This window comes from Nematostella vectensis, chromosome 7 (genome assembly GCF_932526225.1).
Source record: "Nematostella vectensis chromosome 7, jaNemVect1.1, whole genome shotgun sequence".
Classification (NCBI taxonomy): domain Eukaryota; kingdom Metazoa; phylum Cnidaria; class Anthozoa; order Actiniaria; family Edwardsiidae; genus Nematostella; species Nematostella vectensis.
Window position 1 is genome coordinate 10342592 of NC_064040.1, and position 16292 is coordinate 10358883.

At 39.1% G+C, this 16292-nt stretch overlaps 2 protein-coding genes and 1 long non-coding RNA gene across 3 annotated transcripts; 2 read left to right on the top strand and 1 right to left on the bottom strand.

The window, feature by feature from the left end:
• The first annotated feature begins 268 nt into the window (after positions 1-268).
• LOC125568267 lies at positions 269-9704 on the top strand. The gene is made up of 2 exons (XR_007312215.1): positions 269-745; positions 9058-9704. It is a non-coding gene; the product is annotated as an uncharacterized LOC125568267 (long non-coding RNA).
• LOC125568266 lies at positions 4847-6209 on the top strand. Its single transcript, XM_048730107.1, has 2 exons — positions 4847-5368; positions 5476-6209. Exons 1-2 carry the CDS (start codon positions 5253-5255, stop codon positions 5828-5830), a joined length of 471 nt encoding a protein of 156 aa, XP_048586064.1. The 5' UTR covers positions 4847-5252; the 3' UTR covers positions 5831-6209.
• A 9-nt stretch (positions 9705-9713) lies between the features above and the next one.
• Positions 9714-16007, bottom strand: LOC5518968 (neurocan core protein). The gene is made up of 6 exons (XM_048730106.1): positions 14410-16007; positions 13762-13798; positions 12006-12143; positions 11329-11451; positions 10628-10807; positions 9714-9962 (listed from the first exon to the last, which is right to left on the bottom strand). Exons 1-6 carry the CDS (start codon positions 14701-14703, stop codon positions 9739-9741), a joined length of 996 nt encoding a protein of 331 aa, XP_048586063.1. The 5' UTR covers positions 14704-16007; the 3' UTR covers positions 9714-9738.
• Positions 16008-16292: the final 285 nt, after the last annotated feature.

Consider the following 16292-nt stretch of genomic DNA (forward strand, 5'->3'; position numbering starts at 1 on the left):
GAGTCTGGTTTCAGATGACAACAACTGATCAGCGGTCTACCAGATGCGAATGCGTGAATTTCCAAAGGAAACCCGATATAAAGAATAGTTCAACTAGTCGGCTTGCAGTTTTTATTCTAGATTGTTTCTTTTTTTTATGTTCTTCATTCTATAAAAAGAAACATATTAATGATGCCAAAATTATTTTAAAAATTAATATGGGATATGTATATGCGTATGCGATAATGGACATTATCATGTCTCTCACAGCAGGACATCACCCGTAAGTAGGAGATATCTCTTCTCAGCTGGCTCGCCTATGTTGTGAAAGCGTAATTCTAGATAGGAAACACCAATCGAAGAATAAAACACAAATACCACAAGCAAACATGCTTCGTTGACATAAGGGCATAAGCTGGAAGAATTGTCACACTCCCTCAGAGCGGCATCCTGTTACAGTAACACCTCCGTTAGCCACAAAAGGCTTTAGGGCAACACAAAGAGATCACATGAAGCTGCTTCTTATAAAATCAGGCAAGCATAAAATTGTAAATCAGATGATGCTTGATATTTTTCTTGATCATAACTACCTGTGGTTACGCTGTTTGCGTGGGTGGTCCTTGTGGCCCTAGTGTCGATTGCTCGAGCAATTCAAAGTGCGTTCTTCTCAAAGACTGTAACGAGGATATTCATGGACACAAGAAGCTGCTTAACATATCAGACAAGTCTCTTCAAACTGAGTTTGAACTTCTTCTTGCTAGAGCTGGTAAGTGAATCATGATTTAACGACCGGAGTATTTGTTAAGCGCGCGCACCAGAGTGAAGTTAGTTCCTTATTTGCAGTTCCTTTTTCGTCTGTTTCCTTATTTGCTCAGTTCCTTATTCAAATCCGGGGGGGTACTTACATGACACCTTTTAATTCGAGTTGAAACCTTATTTAGGCATAACAGTTTATTCAGAACAAGTCCAAGAGCATTTTCCGTCGGGTAAATTTGGATGCTTTAACGTGCTCGCTGCTAAGCGGAGCTGTGAACATGATACTCTATCTGCTACAAAAGGTCAAATTACGCTATGCGTGCAATCGCTTTCACAAATGAATCTAGCAAAAGAGAGGAAATCTACCTCTCATCTGATAAATGTATTTATATCTTGGGCTTTCTTTCCAAACGCATTAATATATTTAGAGGAAAAATATTCACGCTTTACGTGACTACGTACGCGTGTAGAAGGAATTTGACCTTGCTAACAAAACCACAATTTGACAGATAGTGCTTGTTGTCAATTAACACCTTGGCTACTAGATATGGCTCTGACAAAACAAATAGATTAGTGCAGTGACACGAATAGGGAACTGTTCCTTATTCAAGTTAGTTTTCGCGAATAAGGAAATGGAATCTCCCAACGTCCGATTTCGTTTTACGACTTTATCCGAATAAGGAATAGACTAAAGAGAGGATTGTCAGTGTTTGTTCATCATTTCTCAATAAAGGAAAGGAAATTTCATAACTCCCGATTCGCTTTTACGACTCCTTTCTAAAGAGTTCTCGAAAAAGGAAATGGTATTTCATAACTCCCTATCTCGTTTTAACTACTTATCCGAATAAGGAATAGACTAAAAAGAGGGTCGTTTGTGTTTTCTAAACATTTCTCGAATAAGGAAATGGTATTTCATAACGCCTGATTTCGTTTTAACTACTTATCCGAATAAGGAATAAACTATGAAGAGGATTGTCAGTGTTTGCTCATCATTTCTCAATAAAGGAAAGGAAATTTCATAACTACCGATTTCGCTTTAACTACTCCTTTCGAAAGAGTTCTCGAAAAAGGAAATGGTATTCCATAACTCCCGATCTAGTTTTAACTACTTATCCGAATAAGGAATAGACTAAAAAGCGGGTTTTTTATATTTTCTAAACATTTCTCGAATAAGGAAATGGTATTTCATAACGCCTGATTTCGTTTTACCTACTTATCCGAATAAGCAATAGACTAAAGAGAGGGTTCTTTAGTATTTTCTAAACATTTTTCGAAAAAGGAAATGGTATTTCATAACGCCTGATTTCTTTTTAAATATCTATTCGAATAAGGAATCTACTTTAAAGAGGATTGTTAGTATTTTCTCACAATTTGTTTAGAGGAGTATATTCGCGCTTTACTTGACTACGTACGTATGTCGTGTGAATTTGACCTTGCTAACAAAACCACAATTTGACAGATAGTGCTTGTTGTCAATTAACACCTTGGCTACTACATAAGGCTCTGACAAAACAAATAGATTAGTGCAGTGACACGAATAGGGAACTGCTCCTTATTCAAGTTAGTTTTCGCGAATAAAGAAATGGAATCTCCCAACGTCCGATTTCGTTTTACGACTTTATCCGAATAAGGAATAGACTATGAAGAGGGTTGTCAGTGTTTGCTCATCATTTCTCAATAAAGGACATGAAATTTCATAACTCCCGATTCGCTTTTACGACTCCTTTCCAAAGAGTTCCCGAGAAAGGAAATGGTATTTCATAACTCCCTATCTCGTTTTAACTACTTATCCGAATAAGGAATAGACTAAAATGAGGGTCGTTTGTGTTTTCTAAACATTTCTCGAATAAGGAAATGGTATTTCATAACGCCTGATTTCGTTTTAACTACTTATCCGAATAAGGAATAAACTATGAAGAGGATTTAGTCTATTCCTTATTCGGATAAGTAGTTAAAACGAGGTAGGGAGTTATGAAATACCATTTCCTTTTTCGAGAACTCTTTCGAAAGGAGTAGTTAAAGCGAAATCGGTAGTTATGAAATTTCCTTTCCTTTATTGAGAAATGATGAGCAAACACTGACAATCCTCTTCATAGTTTATTCCTTATTCGGATAAGTAGTTAAAACGAAATCAGGCGTTATGAAATACCATTTCCTTATTCGAGAAACGTTTAGAAAACACAAACGACCCTCTTTTTAGTCATTTCCTTATTCGGATAAGTAGTTAAAACGAGATAGGGAGTTATGAAATACCATTTCCTTTTTCGGGAACTCTTTGGAAAGGAGTCGTAAAAGCGAATCGGGAGTTATGAAATTTCATGTCCTTTATTGAGAAATGATGAGCAAACACTGAGAACCCTCTTCATAGTCTATTCCTTATTCGGATAAAGTCGTAAAACGAAATCGGACGTTGGGAGATTCCATTTCCTTATTCGCGAAAACTAACTTGAATAAGGAGCAGTTCCCTATTCGTGTCACTGCACTAATCTATTTGTTTTGTCAGAGCCTTATGTAGTAGCCAAGGTGTTAATTGACAACAAGCACTATCTGTCAAATTGTGGTTTTGTTAGCAAGGTCAAATTCACACGACATACGTACGTAGTCAAGTAAAGCGCGAATATACTCCTCTAAACAAATTGTGAGAAAATACTAACAATCCTCTTTAAAGTAGATTCCTTATTCGAATAGATATTTAAAAAGAAATCAGGCGTTATGAAATACCATTTCCTTTTTCGAGAAATGTTTAGAAAATACTAAAGAACCCTCTCTTTAGTCTATTGCTTATTCGGATAAGTAGTTAAAACGAAATCAGGCGTTATGGAATACCATTTCCTTTTTCGAGAACTCTTTCGAAAGGAGTCGTTAAAGCGAAATCGGGAGTTATGAAATTTCCTTTCCTTTATTGAGAAATGATGAGCAAACACTGACAATCCTCTTCATAGTCTATTCCTTATTCGGATAAAGTCGTAAAACGAAATCGGACGTTGGGAGATTCCATTTCCTTATTCGCGAAAACTAACTTGAATAAGGAAAAGTTCCCTATTCGTGTCACTGCAATAATCTATTTGTTTTGTCAGAGCCATATCTAGTAGCCAAGGTGTTAATTGACAACAAGCACTATCTGTCAAATTGTGGTTTTGTTAGCAAGGTCAAATTCCTTCTACATACGTACGTAGTCACGTAAAGCGTGAATATTTCTCCTCTAAATATATTAATGCGTTTGGAAAGAAAGCCCAAGATATAAATACATTTATCAGATGAGAGGTAGATTTCCTCTCTTTTGCTAGATTCATTTGTGAAAGCGATTGCACGCATAGCGTAATTTGACCTTTTGTAGCAGATAGAGTCTCATGTTCACAGCTTCGCTTAGCAGCGAGCACGTTAAAGCATCCAAATTTACCCGACGAAAATGCTCTTGGACTTGTTCTGAATAAACTGTTATGCCTAAATACTGTTTCAACTCGAATTAAAAGGTATCATGTAAGTACCCCCCCCCCCCCCCCCCCCCCCGGATTTGTATAAGGAACTGAGCGAATAAGGAAACAGACGAAAAAGGAACTGCGAATAAGGAACTAACTTCACTCTGGTGCGCGCGCGTAGGTGACAAATGTAATCACAGGTAGCCCAAGCAATGGTTGCTTGTTCGTAGCTCGGAATTCGGCTGTTCTGAGAGGGGACGATTAAAGCGACGACGAGTGAAATGAGTTCTCTAATAAAAATCTGACTACCCCCGAAAGAACAAAGAGGGATTTTTTTATGCCTTGGCAGTATCTTCACGGGACTTTTATTGTCGGATTTGGCTACGTACCAGGGTTATCTAGCTTATGCTTTATAGTTTTGTCTACAACCGAAAGCACAGGTAGCCAAGGCAATGGTTGCTTGTCGTAGATCGGAATTCGGCTGTTCTGAGATCGGTCGAGTAAAGCGTTTTTTTGTGTGAAATGTTGTCAATAACATTGGCTTAGAACTTAGAACATGCCTTGTTGTTGTCAAATTCACGTGTAATAAACGATTTGGGGGGGGGGGGGGGGTTCTCAACGGAATTTATGATTTCTCTCTACCTACTAAAGAAAGATGCAAAGTTGGAGGCGCCATTTTCGGTAGCACTCAAATACCGTCGAAATTCGAGAGGAAAAAACAACAAACGAAATATTTTTATCTCGCAGACCTATGCCAGGGTACACTTACATTCGATATGTGGCAAAACATCCGAGCTAAACTATTTTCCCTGGCCGCTAGCCGTATTTTAAAACGAGAAAGTAGCCACAATTATCCTTGACCGATGCCGTTGGACAATTAGTTACGCTTGACCGCGCTGGGTAGGAGAGCAAACTATATTACCCTCCCTGCCAGGTGGGAAAATGTCGCGCTCGGCCGGTCTGGGAACTAGGGCAAACTATTTTACCCTCCCTACCCAAAAGAGCAAACTTCGCGCTCTGCCGAAATTGACCAAAACATCCGTTGGGCGGGAAAACCCCACCAGCTGATCGATACCTGAGCTTGTCTGTTATCAAAAAATGTCTAAACTTAATCCTCTTGGCGGCCTTAAACGATCTAATGAAAACGATGAAAGGTTAAGCGCTACTTCCAAAAAGGCTGAAGTCGTGAAGGGATTTACTGGAGCGAAAACATGGTAAGAGTGATTCTTTTCAAACTCGTATTTCAGTTACTTGGTGCGAACCTGTGCAAGCACTTTTGAATATTTATATTCACATTTTGATATCTATATTTCTATTGAAGGGTCATGCTAAATTATGAGAAGAGCAAAAAGAGCTTTGCACAATTAAACGATATTATTGACCACTATACAGAAGAAAACAAGGAAAACATAGCGCCTGCAAGAAAGGTCGTAGTAAAAAGAGCCGTTGACGAAGTCTTCGGCGTAAAGTGTGTGAAAAGGATGATTAATTATGTTCGGGAGCAAGGGTACCCTTGCCTTAGAAAAAAACAGTTTTTAGACGAAGGGCAAGCAGCCGAGTTTGTAAATGAGTGGGAACATCTAAATTCAAATGCAGAGGAGATCATGTCGCCGCCCTGGAGTGTACTGAGAAACGACCTGAATAGTAGTTTCAACCAAATACTATTCCTTACATGATATTCCCAATTCTGCTATTCTCTTATTGTGTAAATACTGCTATTCCTTAGGGGAAGTTTAATGGTTTTTCCGACTCTGCTATCTCTTCCGGATAAAAACCCCTCTGACAACACCCGATTTGCTATCTCTTAGTGGCAAAAATTGCTGTTGACCACACCCATAGTGCCCATCACCCCCATCAGTTTTTAAAATGTCATGTTTTTTCATGCGACTGAAATGCCGAGAGTCGATAGAGACATCTGAAATATCGAAAATATGATTTCTGGATTTCCAAATTAGTTTTATACTTTTTTCTCGCTATAAAACATTGCATAGCCACGGCATTTTTATAACAATTGGTCTCGTATTTCTTGGGAGAGGACTTCCGGTATTCCGCGGTTTTCGTGACAATCTTTACAATAGGGGTATTTTGATAGACGATAAACGAACGTAAACTGAAATACAATGTATAATCAAGTAATTACTAAATAGCTAAAGGAATCACAATGCAATAGCACCAGGTGCAATGCATTCTTATCATAGTTTCTATATTCTAATAAAGACCTAAAAGACGCAATCGTGCACAGTGCCAAGATAACTCTAGCTAGCTTTGATGTTCATACAACAAAATCACTAGATCAGTTTCATTTATAGAAATTAAACACCCATTATCTGACAGGTATTTAACCTGCTGCTGCTGCTGTCCTGCTGTTTAAGTTATACCTATCAAACAAGCTGCTCAAGCATCAAAGGTGCACACAGCTGTGATCAGGAAGGTTAAATACCCGTCGGATAATGTCCCAGTTAAATATATGGTATAGAAAAGCATTCAACCACCTCCCGTGAAATTTCATAATAATTATGATTTATATATTTTTAATAGAGAATCATTCTATTTTTTTCCTTTGACACATATATCATATTCCGGGCAATGAGAGAATAGACTAAAGGTTGTTTTTCACTTGGGGTAAGCGCAAGCGCAGAGCAAGTAATTTCCTGATTCTCACTGTAATGCAAGCGCAAGACGAAGCGCATCTGCTTGATTTTCTTGCGCTTTACCGATTCTCACTTGTGTTGCGCTTTGAGTACTATTTCATATTAGAACCGCACATCGTGTTAGGTCACAGTTGTGAAGTTTTCCAACAAAAGATGACTTCTACTTTAATTCAGTACTCTTAAAAACCTTTTCGTGATGTGAAAACTAGATTATTAAATGTTGGTAATTTCTCGAACTTAAAGCATGCTGAAGTAGGTTCGCAATGAAGAAGTTGCCAACTTCGGCAATAACTATTTTTAGGAAAAGTTATGATAGTAACTGTAATGGTCTGGCATATAGAGATTTTGTTTTATTGGAAATAAATAAAAACCTTCCTGTTTAGCTCTGCTGGCATAGCACCGTTTTGTAGAACGGGAGAATTTTCAAACAACAATTCACACATTTTGAATTCACACATTTAGCTTCTCAGTAGGGCAACTCAAATAAATTAGACTGAAATAAACGATAACAGATTACTTACCTAGTGATATCCTACAGCGATTTTGAGATTCACATCGCGCTTTCCATTTGTGAAGAAAGTCTTCAAAAGATTCGAGTGTGCTACCTACAAACAAAATCCGAAGGATTGCAATCTGAGTCCGTCTCTTTGCCTTCTCTGTTGTTCGTCTTGGCCGAGTTTATACTTCAGATTTTAAAATAAAAAATGCTGTCACCTTAAAACTTACCTGTTTATGTTGAATTCCGGACAATCTCGCTCCACAAACTGATAATACTGAATTTGAGATCGTGAAAAAGTGTGAAATCCCTATCTACTACAGTTAGTAATGCGCCGTTGACAGCATCGCGGGTTTTCCACTTGAGAGTCTTGGTCAACTCGCGTTCGGATTGGATGGCCTAACAATGGCAGAGCGCGAAGTTTGCTCTCTTGGGTAGGGAGGGTAAAATAGTTTGCCCTAGTTCCCAGACCGGCCGAGTGCGACATTTTCCCACCTGGCGGGGAGGGTAATATAGTTTGCTCACCTTCCCAGCGCGGTCAAGCGTAACTAATTGTCCAACGGCATCGGTCAAGGATAATTGTGGCTACTTTCTCGTTTTAAAATACGGCTAGCGGCCAGGGAATATAGTTTAGCTCGGATGTTTTGCCACATATCGAATGTAAGTGTACCCTGGCATAGGTCTGCAAGATAAAAATATTTAGTTTGTTGTTGTTTCCTCTCGAATTTCGACGGTATTTGAGTGCTACCGAAAATGGCGCCTCCAACCTTGTATCTTTCTTTAGTAAGGGGAGAGAAATCATAGATTCCGTTGAGAAAACCCCCCCCAAATCGTTTATTACACGTGAATTTTACAACAACAAGGCATGTTCTAAGTTCTAAGGCAATTTTATTGACAACATTTCACAAAAAAAAAAACGCTTTACTCGACCGATCTCAGAACAGCCGAATTCCGAGCTACGACAAGCAACCATTGCCTGGGCTACCTGTGCCGAAAGTGGACCTTCGGCCGTTGTGGGGGTATGCGTTCGCACCCCCTGCATCCCCCCTCCCCCCTCCCCCCGGGTACGGGACTGCATTTTGCTTGTTCTCTAGACATATTTTGGGGAGTCCCTATTTCAATTCAACTTCCCGTTTCGTAGACTCGACTTATTTATCGCGCACCTCTATTAGTTTATGTGTGTGCAGATGTTGTGTGTGTGTGTGTGTGTGGGGGGGGGGGGGGGGGATATGATATGAAGTGAAAACATCTTACAAACATCTTACTCTCTAAATCTTTGGATCGAAAACTGAACTTTATGGAGTTTGCTAGACTTCGGAGCTTAAGAACCAGGGATTGCGTTAGTAATACACAGTTTAATTTCCATCCCGCTAACCTCCCTGGGTAAGATAAACAACCAATATTTTCTCAAGATCATGCAGAACAGGGTACTAGTTTACAGGTCAGATGGATTAAGTTCCTAATCTTTCCTAGCGTGCTTTTATTTTTGCTGGGAATGCTTATGTTTTACCATTGACTGCATCAGTATATTTTACAGAACAATTGTGTATGATGAACATTTTAAATGTGGATATCTTAAATGTGGATTTGTAAATGTGGATATTATAAATATGGATACTTTCTTTATTCGGTTTCCTATACATGATTCAGAAACAAGCGATGACCTCGCCTACACCATTCTGATCACAACTAATCAGATTGACAAGTTAAGGATGAAACTGTTAAAAGTAGCTTTTGTTTACGCTTTCAATTTCAGTTGATTTTGCTCAGAAGTGTAGAAGCCCGCTCGTAAGGGTAATGTAGAAGCTATCAGAAGCTTTCACCGCATTGGTTGATGCACCAATGGGAAGCAAAACAATAGAACGAAAATACAATAGAACAACAAGGTAATCCAGCCAATAGAACAACGAGGTAATCCAGCCAATAGAACAACGAGGTAATCCAGCCAATAGTCAGTAGTCCTAGGCAACAGCAGACAAAAGACAGATTACGAACTACTCAATCAACAACACCACGAAGCTCGGGAGCAATTTTAACTATATTCATTCAAACAATTAAGGTGAGCTCCGTGTTGGTTAGGTATATACAGCAGCTTTCTCTCTAACATATGGTGGGCCCACTCATGAATCTTGCAGTATACTCTACTATGGAGCGATATTCGTCGGATTTGAGTGCAAAAGGAATGCTGGGGATGGTGTCGTGGTCCTGACTGTGTGATTGGTCGGAATGTAATGTCCCTAGCATACTGATCGGGTTTCCTGTGGCTTGTAATAGTTGTGACGTCCCAGATTCCACGCTTCCGCGCGGTTCGTCTACGGGCCCCGGATAAACTAGTAGGAACACCAGAGACAAGATGATTTATATCGACCAATAAGGCTGTCTAAATAAACATAATCACTCAGACTCATGATATTTTAAATGCAAGATAAGGTTTAATTCATGCCGGCTCTAAGGGGTATCGGCACACAAAGGGGTAACTGTTGGCACAGGAAAAGTCGATCCAAGTCTTGGACTGATTTAAAAGGTAAGTACAATCCTTATCTTTGCCATTGTCACTTGGTTTGTTAAAAGCCCATTGTGTGAAGTCTACCGATGTTCCATCACTCCACACAAACGCCTTTTCGTTCTTGAGATCGTTGAGGCCGATCCAGTAGGCGTTTCCTAAAAGAAGGTCGGAGTTCTGTAAATTATAGTGAGAGCCACGCCAGCCACGTTTTCTCTCTACACTACATCCGATAGAAGACCTATAAACGCCTCAATTGCTTCTCTCTATCGCTCCATCCTTCAAATAGTTACGGTCGACTTTTGCAACCCCCGTCTCAGTCACTGCAGCGCCCCCCACCCCCCCCCCCCCCCCCCCCACACACACACACTTTTCTGAGCGGATGTTTCTTTATATATGAACAATTTTTTAAACCAACGGGTTTCAAGCGGTACATTTGCAACCGACAACAAATTTATTGATCTGATGAAAATCCAGTGCATAAAAACATAGGTTATCCCCGCGTTTTTATAAATAGCGCTTCAGAATTTAAACCACCACAAACCCCTCCCCTGAAACAACTAACGACTTCCCCACCCCAACTTTCGCCCCCCCCCCCCTCTCCCACTTATGGGACCACTCCGCCGCCCCTGCTCCCCTCACACCCACTCGCATTTGTCCTTCCGTTTATTTGTCCATTCTTCAACACCCAACGACATCCGTCTCTCTTGTCCCTTCTTCACCTTCCTCTCTCTCGCATCACTCCAACCGCCTCCGTCCACCCGTCCGCCACTCATCAAAACTTTCCTCCCTTAACTCCGTCCTACATATCTCTACCGCATACCTCCCTTTCTCCTCCTCCCTAAACCAGAAACAAAGACGTTCTCTTCTGCACTGTGTATCGAGGTCAAATTTCCTCCAATGTTTTGGCAATAACGGCTTGCATCCGTCCATGGTCGCTTCTCACTCACAAACTTAAAGCAGGAGTGGTTAGCTTGGTAGATTTCCCAACCTTCAAGGCAACCTTTTAAAGTTATAGAGATATAAAAATTAATAAATGGATTTCATGTTTGTCATGTCTTATACAAGTCCCCTCCTTTTCACTCCTTTTTTTATAGCTGCATCACGGCAACCGAGTATAGCAATAATTAGTATTTCTTAGTATGTATTTACTCCCCCCCACTTCACTTCATCCGGCTCTTCCCTTAGACAGAAGAGCCTCATTTCGCGCCATTTCGTATTTCCCTTTTCTCCAACACTACATGATACGATTTGCACCATATATTAGAGCTGAAGCCAATTAGAGGGGTGGCGAATGGTAAATCCGAGAAAATTCCGAGATGGAGAGAGGGCCTGAGAATCCGAGAACAAGAACTTCTTAAAAATTCTAAAAAAAAATCGCGAATCAAGTATAATATCTGGTTATAAATTCAATGGTGTAATTGCTATTTCCCGATTTCTTCACATGATGTGTTATTAATATACAATTTGAACAAAAAGAAAGGAGTGGTTTTCTAGGAATCTTTTACTCCACGTGATACTTACGAGAGCAAATTTCCCCGTTGTCATAGCGACCGGTTGGACATTCACAGGTGAAGGAGCCGATGGTGTTTTTGCATGTAGTTCCTGCACGGCATGGATTACGGCGCTCTGTGCATTCGTCGATATCTACACAGCACATAAAGATGTTTTAACGGAATATTTGATTGCCCAGCCATGCGAAGGAGAAAATTAAAAAAAAAAAACAATTCAGTGATTTAACTACCTAACCTTTAAGCGAAAAAATAATCCAGTGATTGAAATACCTAAAATAACCCATGGAATCAGGAAAAAACGGACAAGCTGTTACAGAATTCCTCTCATCGCAAAATATATTGACTAGCGTATATTCTATAACGTTGTTTACCGCATAATAATAATAATTTCTTCTGCGGAACAGACCAAAATGTAGGGATTAATATCCTTTGTCAGCCTTTCCATTTTGGAACGCTTTAGCTAAGCAGCTACAAAACACCCCTATCATTTATTGATTATAAGTAATCTGTTACATGTTAGTTCAATCAGGCTTTAATTGCTTAAATCGTGTTTTGAATGGTGATATACAGCGCGCGTAGCAAGTGCAAAGATAAAAGGTACTATCTGGCCTATGGTACTATCCAGTTGACTACCCTTTTCCAAACTATAATTTTTTCTGTTTTTCTTTCCTATTAAAATTCCCTTACCCTGACACCCTGTTTGTGGATTCCCTTGAAAACCAACTTTGCACTCACAAGCAGCATGTGTTACGTCAAATGACGTCACACAACGTGCATTTGTGCCGCAGGGAAAATTGCCCGATTTGCACTTCAAGTCAACTGCATCTGCAAGATATAAATCGTAGTAGAGGGTGGGGCACTGCGGGCACATGCCCCCCAATATTTAAAACGTAATAAGAAAATGACCAGTTGGGGCGTGGCCGTGCCCTCAAATATTTTCTTAATGTTCCTGTATTGTGGCCCCCCAATATTTCGTGGTCTGCTACGGCACAATTACGGCACAATATGATGGAGGAAAAATGGGCAATTTTGGAGGACAAGAAACAAAGACGAGATGGGATGTGATGATGGGGGCTTTAAAATGACAACAGATTCAAAAGGGGGGAAGTTCTTCATTATCATCATCGTTGATATCGTTATCGTCATCGTTGATATCGATATCATCATCGTTAATATCATTATCATCATCGTTGATATCATTATAATCATCGTTGATATCATTATCATCATTGTTGATATCATTATCATCGTTGATATCATTATCCTCATCGTTGATTTCATTATCATCATCGTTGATATCAATTTCTCAAACTCATTTATGCATTAGCCAATGAGTGGAGAGGATATGGGTCACATGCATGGGTCTTGATACCCAATGAAAACCCAGATGAACATCACTAGTGATTTGGATATGTGATACAAACCACTAGCGATGTTCATCTGGGTTTTCATTGGATATCAACATCCATATGCGTGTGACCCATATAAAACAATAACATCAATGACAACTTCATTTATCATAATTTTAAACACACAATTGGGCAATTGGTAAATCAAGGAAACCAAATCAGGCCTAGGAAACAGCAGGTAGTCCTACTTTTTTCGTATACAATTATGTTAACCTTACAATTTAAAAATGAATGATGCAGAGTGTAAAATCGAAATTAAGCCTTGGTCTACTTTATTACACTCCTCCAAACTCCGGATATTGACTTGCTAATCTGTACTAATGTACATTGTAGACTTTGGGATGCTGGCTTTAACCAATGTCTTTTCGTCCTCTCCGCACTTGAGAGAACAGAAACAGTTGGCCGCTAAACCTTCGCCCATAGCTCAAGCTTCTGTTGCCGAATAAATAATCTTGCGTCGCATAAACAACAAAATGTTCTAATTGTATTTCCCTTGAGAAATAGCAGGTTTTGATTGGACACAAATTCTCGGCATTGTTTGGTCAATAGTTTGAAAAGCAGTTTTGCGTTCCGTTCATGCCGCTTTTTACAATAAGGGCAAAATTGCGATTCCATAGTGACAGTCTTTGTTGAACACTTTTTAGAAGCCATAAAAAACTCGTGCTTCGTATTTCAACAGGGATTCCAAACACCTCGACACGATAAAAGACGGCATCGTGCTTTCATCTCTCTCGGTGTTTGGAATCCCTGATGAAACCCTCGCACTCGTTTTTCATATATTACATCATCATCGTTAATATCATCAACATCGTTGATATCATTATCATCGTTGATATCATTATCATCATCGTTGATATCATTATCATCGTTGATATCATTATCATCATTGTTTATATCATTATCATCATCGTTAATATCATAATCATCGTCGTTGATATTATCAACATCGTTGATATCATTATCATCATCATCATTGACATCATTATCATCATTGTCAGCATTATCACTATCAAAAATAATTTTTGGTAACTCACCCTCCGTGTTCTTTGGCTTATGGCAATGCCGTGAATCCTAATAAAAGATAGTAAAAACACACACACATACACATTATTTCAACTAATCTTTAAAGCACATTGCTCCATAATATACTTAAAGCAGAACAAATATTCACAGTAAAGGGCCTATTAGACGTGAACCGTGGCCGGAACCGTAGAATAAAAATGTATAACCAGAACGTCAGGTTAAGATGGCAAAGCATCCTGCCCTGTTGTAAACACTGGCTTGTTACCATAGAAACATCAAATGCGCTTTTCGATAAATTTACACAAAAACATTTTGCTTGCCCGATCAATTTTACAGATTCTAATAAAGTTAATGTATTATCTTATGTGATTTCTTTTAGGATTGACTTGGTTAGAGATATACGTCGTGATTTTATTTCATTTCATTTGACCCATATTTGACCCATCTTCTTAAAGAGATAATTGAAATAAGGGTTTCGGTTCTTTTAAAACTTTTGAAGGAAATATATTGGTGAAAAAAAATCTCGAAAAATCAATGTTTGGGCGAAGTTTTTATTTTAGAATAAATATTTTTATAGGGGAAAAACATGTTTACAATAAGGTGATTTCAAAAAAGAATCAAGCATATCTAAACCGTCTATAAACAACAGCTCACACTACCTTGTATTGTCGAATCTGGTGAAACACAGCACCAGGTGAAAATACCAGACCTTCCTCACTCTCGAAGTGTTCAATGCCGCAATGGCTGAGCTCACAAGAATTCCCACCGTTGGAGGCAGGAAGGTAGTTATAAGAGACGCATTCTGAGTCTTCTTCGCAAGCAATAATACATGCTAACCAATCTACAGCGAGGGACTGATACGGGATTCCAGGACCAATATGGTTTTGAATCGTGATCGAGTGTAATGCAAAGGCAGCACTGAGAAAAAATACATGGGAAGCGACGACTAACATTTCAGCGACCGAAAATGTGTGGAATATCGTGTCGTTAAAGACGCCAGCTTGTTCTTAATAGGATTGTTTGAGTTTGGTTTCGATGGCATGTCTTCCTTAAAGTAAATTATAATTTTCGTTCTCAAGTGTCAGCTTTTATTAAGGTACACAACTTAAACTTAGCAGTAAGAGCTGTTTGGTGCGGAATCATTGTGCTCTTAAACATTTCCTGTTTCTTTTCAACTTCGTTCTACCGCGGCCAAAAGACAAAGTTTTAAGGAAGTTAGCCAATTAGCAAACCAGAAAAATACCTTAGATTAACGAGCTTTATAGCTAGGATTCTCCTGTCGTGTTCTGATGAGCACTGAAGCATTTCCTTGCCACATTCGCCCCGCTGTTTAGCTGTTGAAGTTCATGTCAATCAAATAGTACTACCATTAATGGCCTTCTTCGCAAAACTTTAATATAGCTACGATTGTAAAACTAGGTCTAGCTGTAAAACACCATGACATCATAAGGTCAGGCGCGTAGCCGGGGGAGTGGCCGGGAGAATTCCCCCCATCCCCTATGCTTTGAATGCAAAACTTTAAAGAAGGCCAATCACGCCGCCATTTTATACACCCGCTCAATGGCGGGTCACACAAAACATCCATTTCCATCGGCTAATTCAAACAAGTAACCAATATATTTTCAATCAAATATCGTCAATAAAATATGAGACTTCATTTGTAGATTGTTATTCTAAAGTTTCCTTACGAATAAAACGTTGTATTTTCTATGATAAACAATAACAAATGAGTGGGTGATCGACATTCTTTAAGATGGCTACGATTGTAAGACTTGGTCTAGCTGTAAAACACTATGATATCATAAGGTCAGAGGCGTAGCTGGGGGAGTGGCCAGGAGAATTTCCCCCATCCCCTATGCTTAAATGTTCCCTGCCCTTTAAACATTGAGTTTTAGCCTCGAGGGCCAGCCCCCCTGAAAGAAAGGAGAAAAAAACACTCTACAAGGCCCATTAGATGCAAATATCCTCAGTATATCACCGCTGCAGTGTTGTTCAGGGCTAATAAGCCCCTAACTAATGGTCTCCTCTTTATGCAATTCCTCTTTTATTTGCAGAAAGAAAATGTTTAACTCTACAAGGCCCATTAGCTACGGACTTCCTCGGTTTATCTATGTTTATATTTAATCAGACCCTTCTTTGACAAACGTCAAGATTACAATTCATGCCAAAGAGAACCTTTTATCAGGGTACACCTACGGTAGGTGTGGCTAATACAAAACCAACTTCATTTTTCCCGTCTTCTTGACTAATAATAATAATAATAATAATAATAATAATAATAATAATAATAATAATAATAATAATAATAATAATAACCTACTGCATACATTTTTTTTTGCTTACAGCTGTCAATCAAAAGGCAGGAAAGTGTTTTCATGAGGAATAGGACATGACGGAAAAACCGGGAAAATGCGCAATTCGAGATAAAGAAAGAAGGCATAATTTCTAACAATGGCCATCGGTTCCTTGTATTTGGGACTAATTTTCAATAACGTGAGGCCGAAATGCATATACCCAGATTATGACTTTTTAAGATATTGTT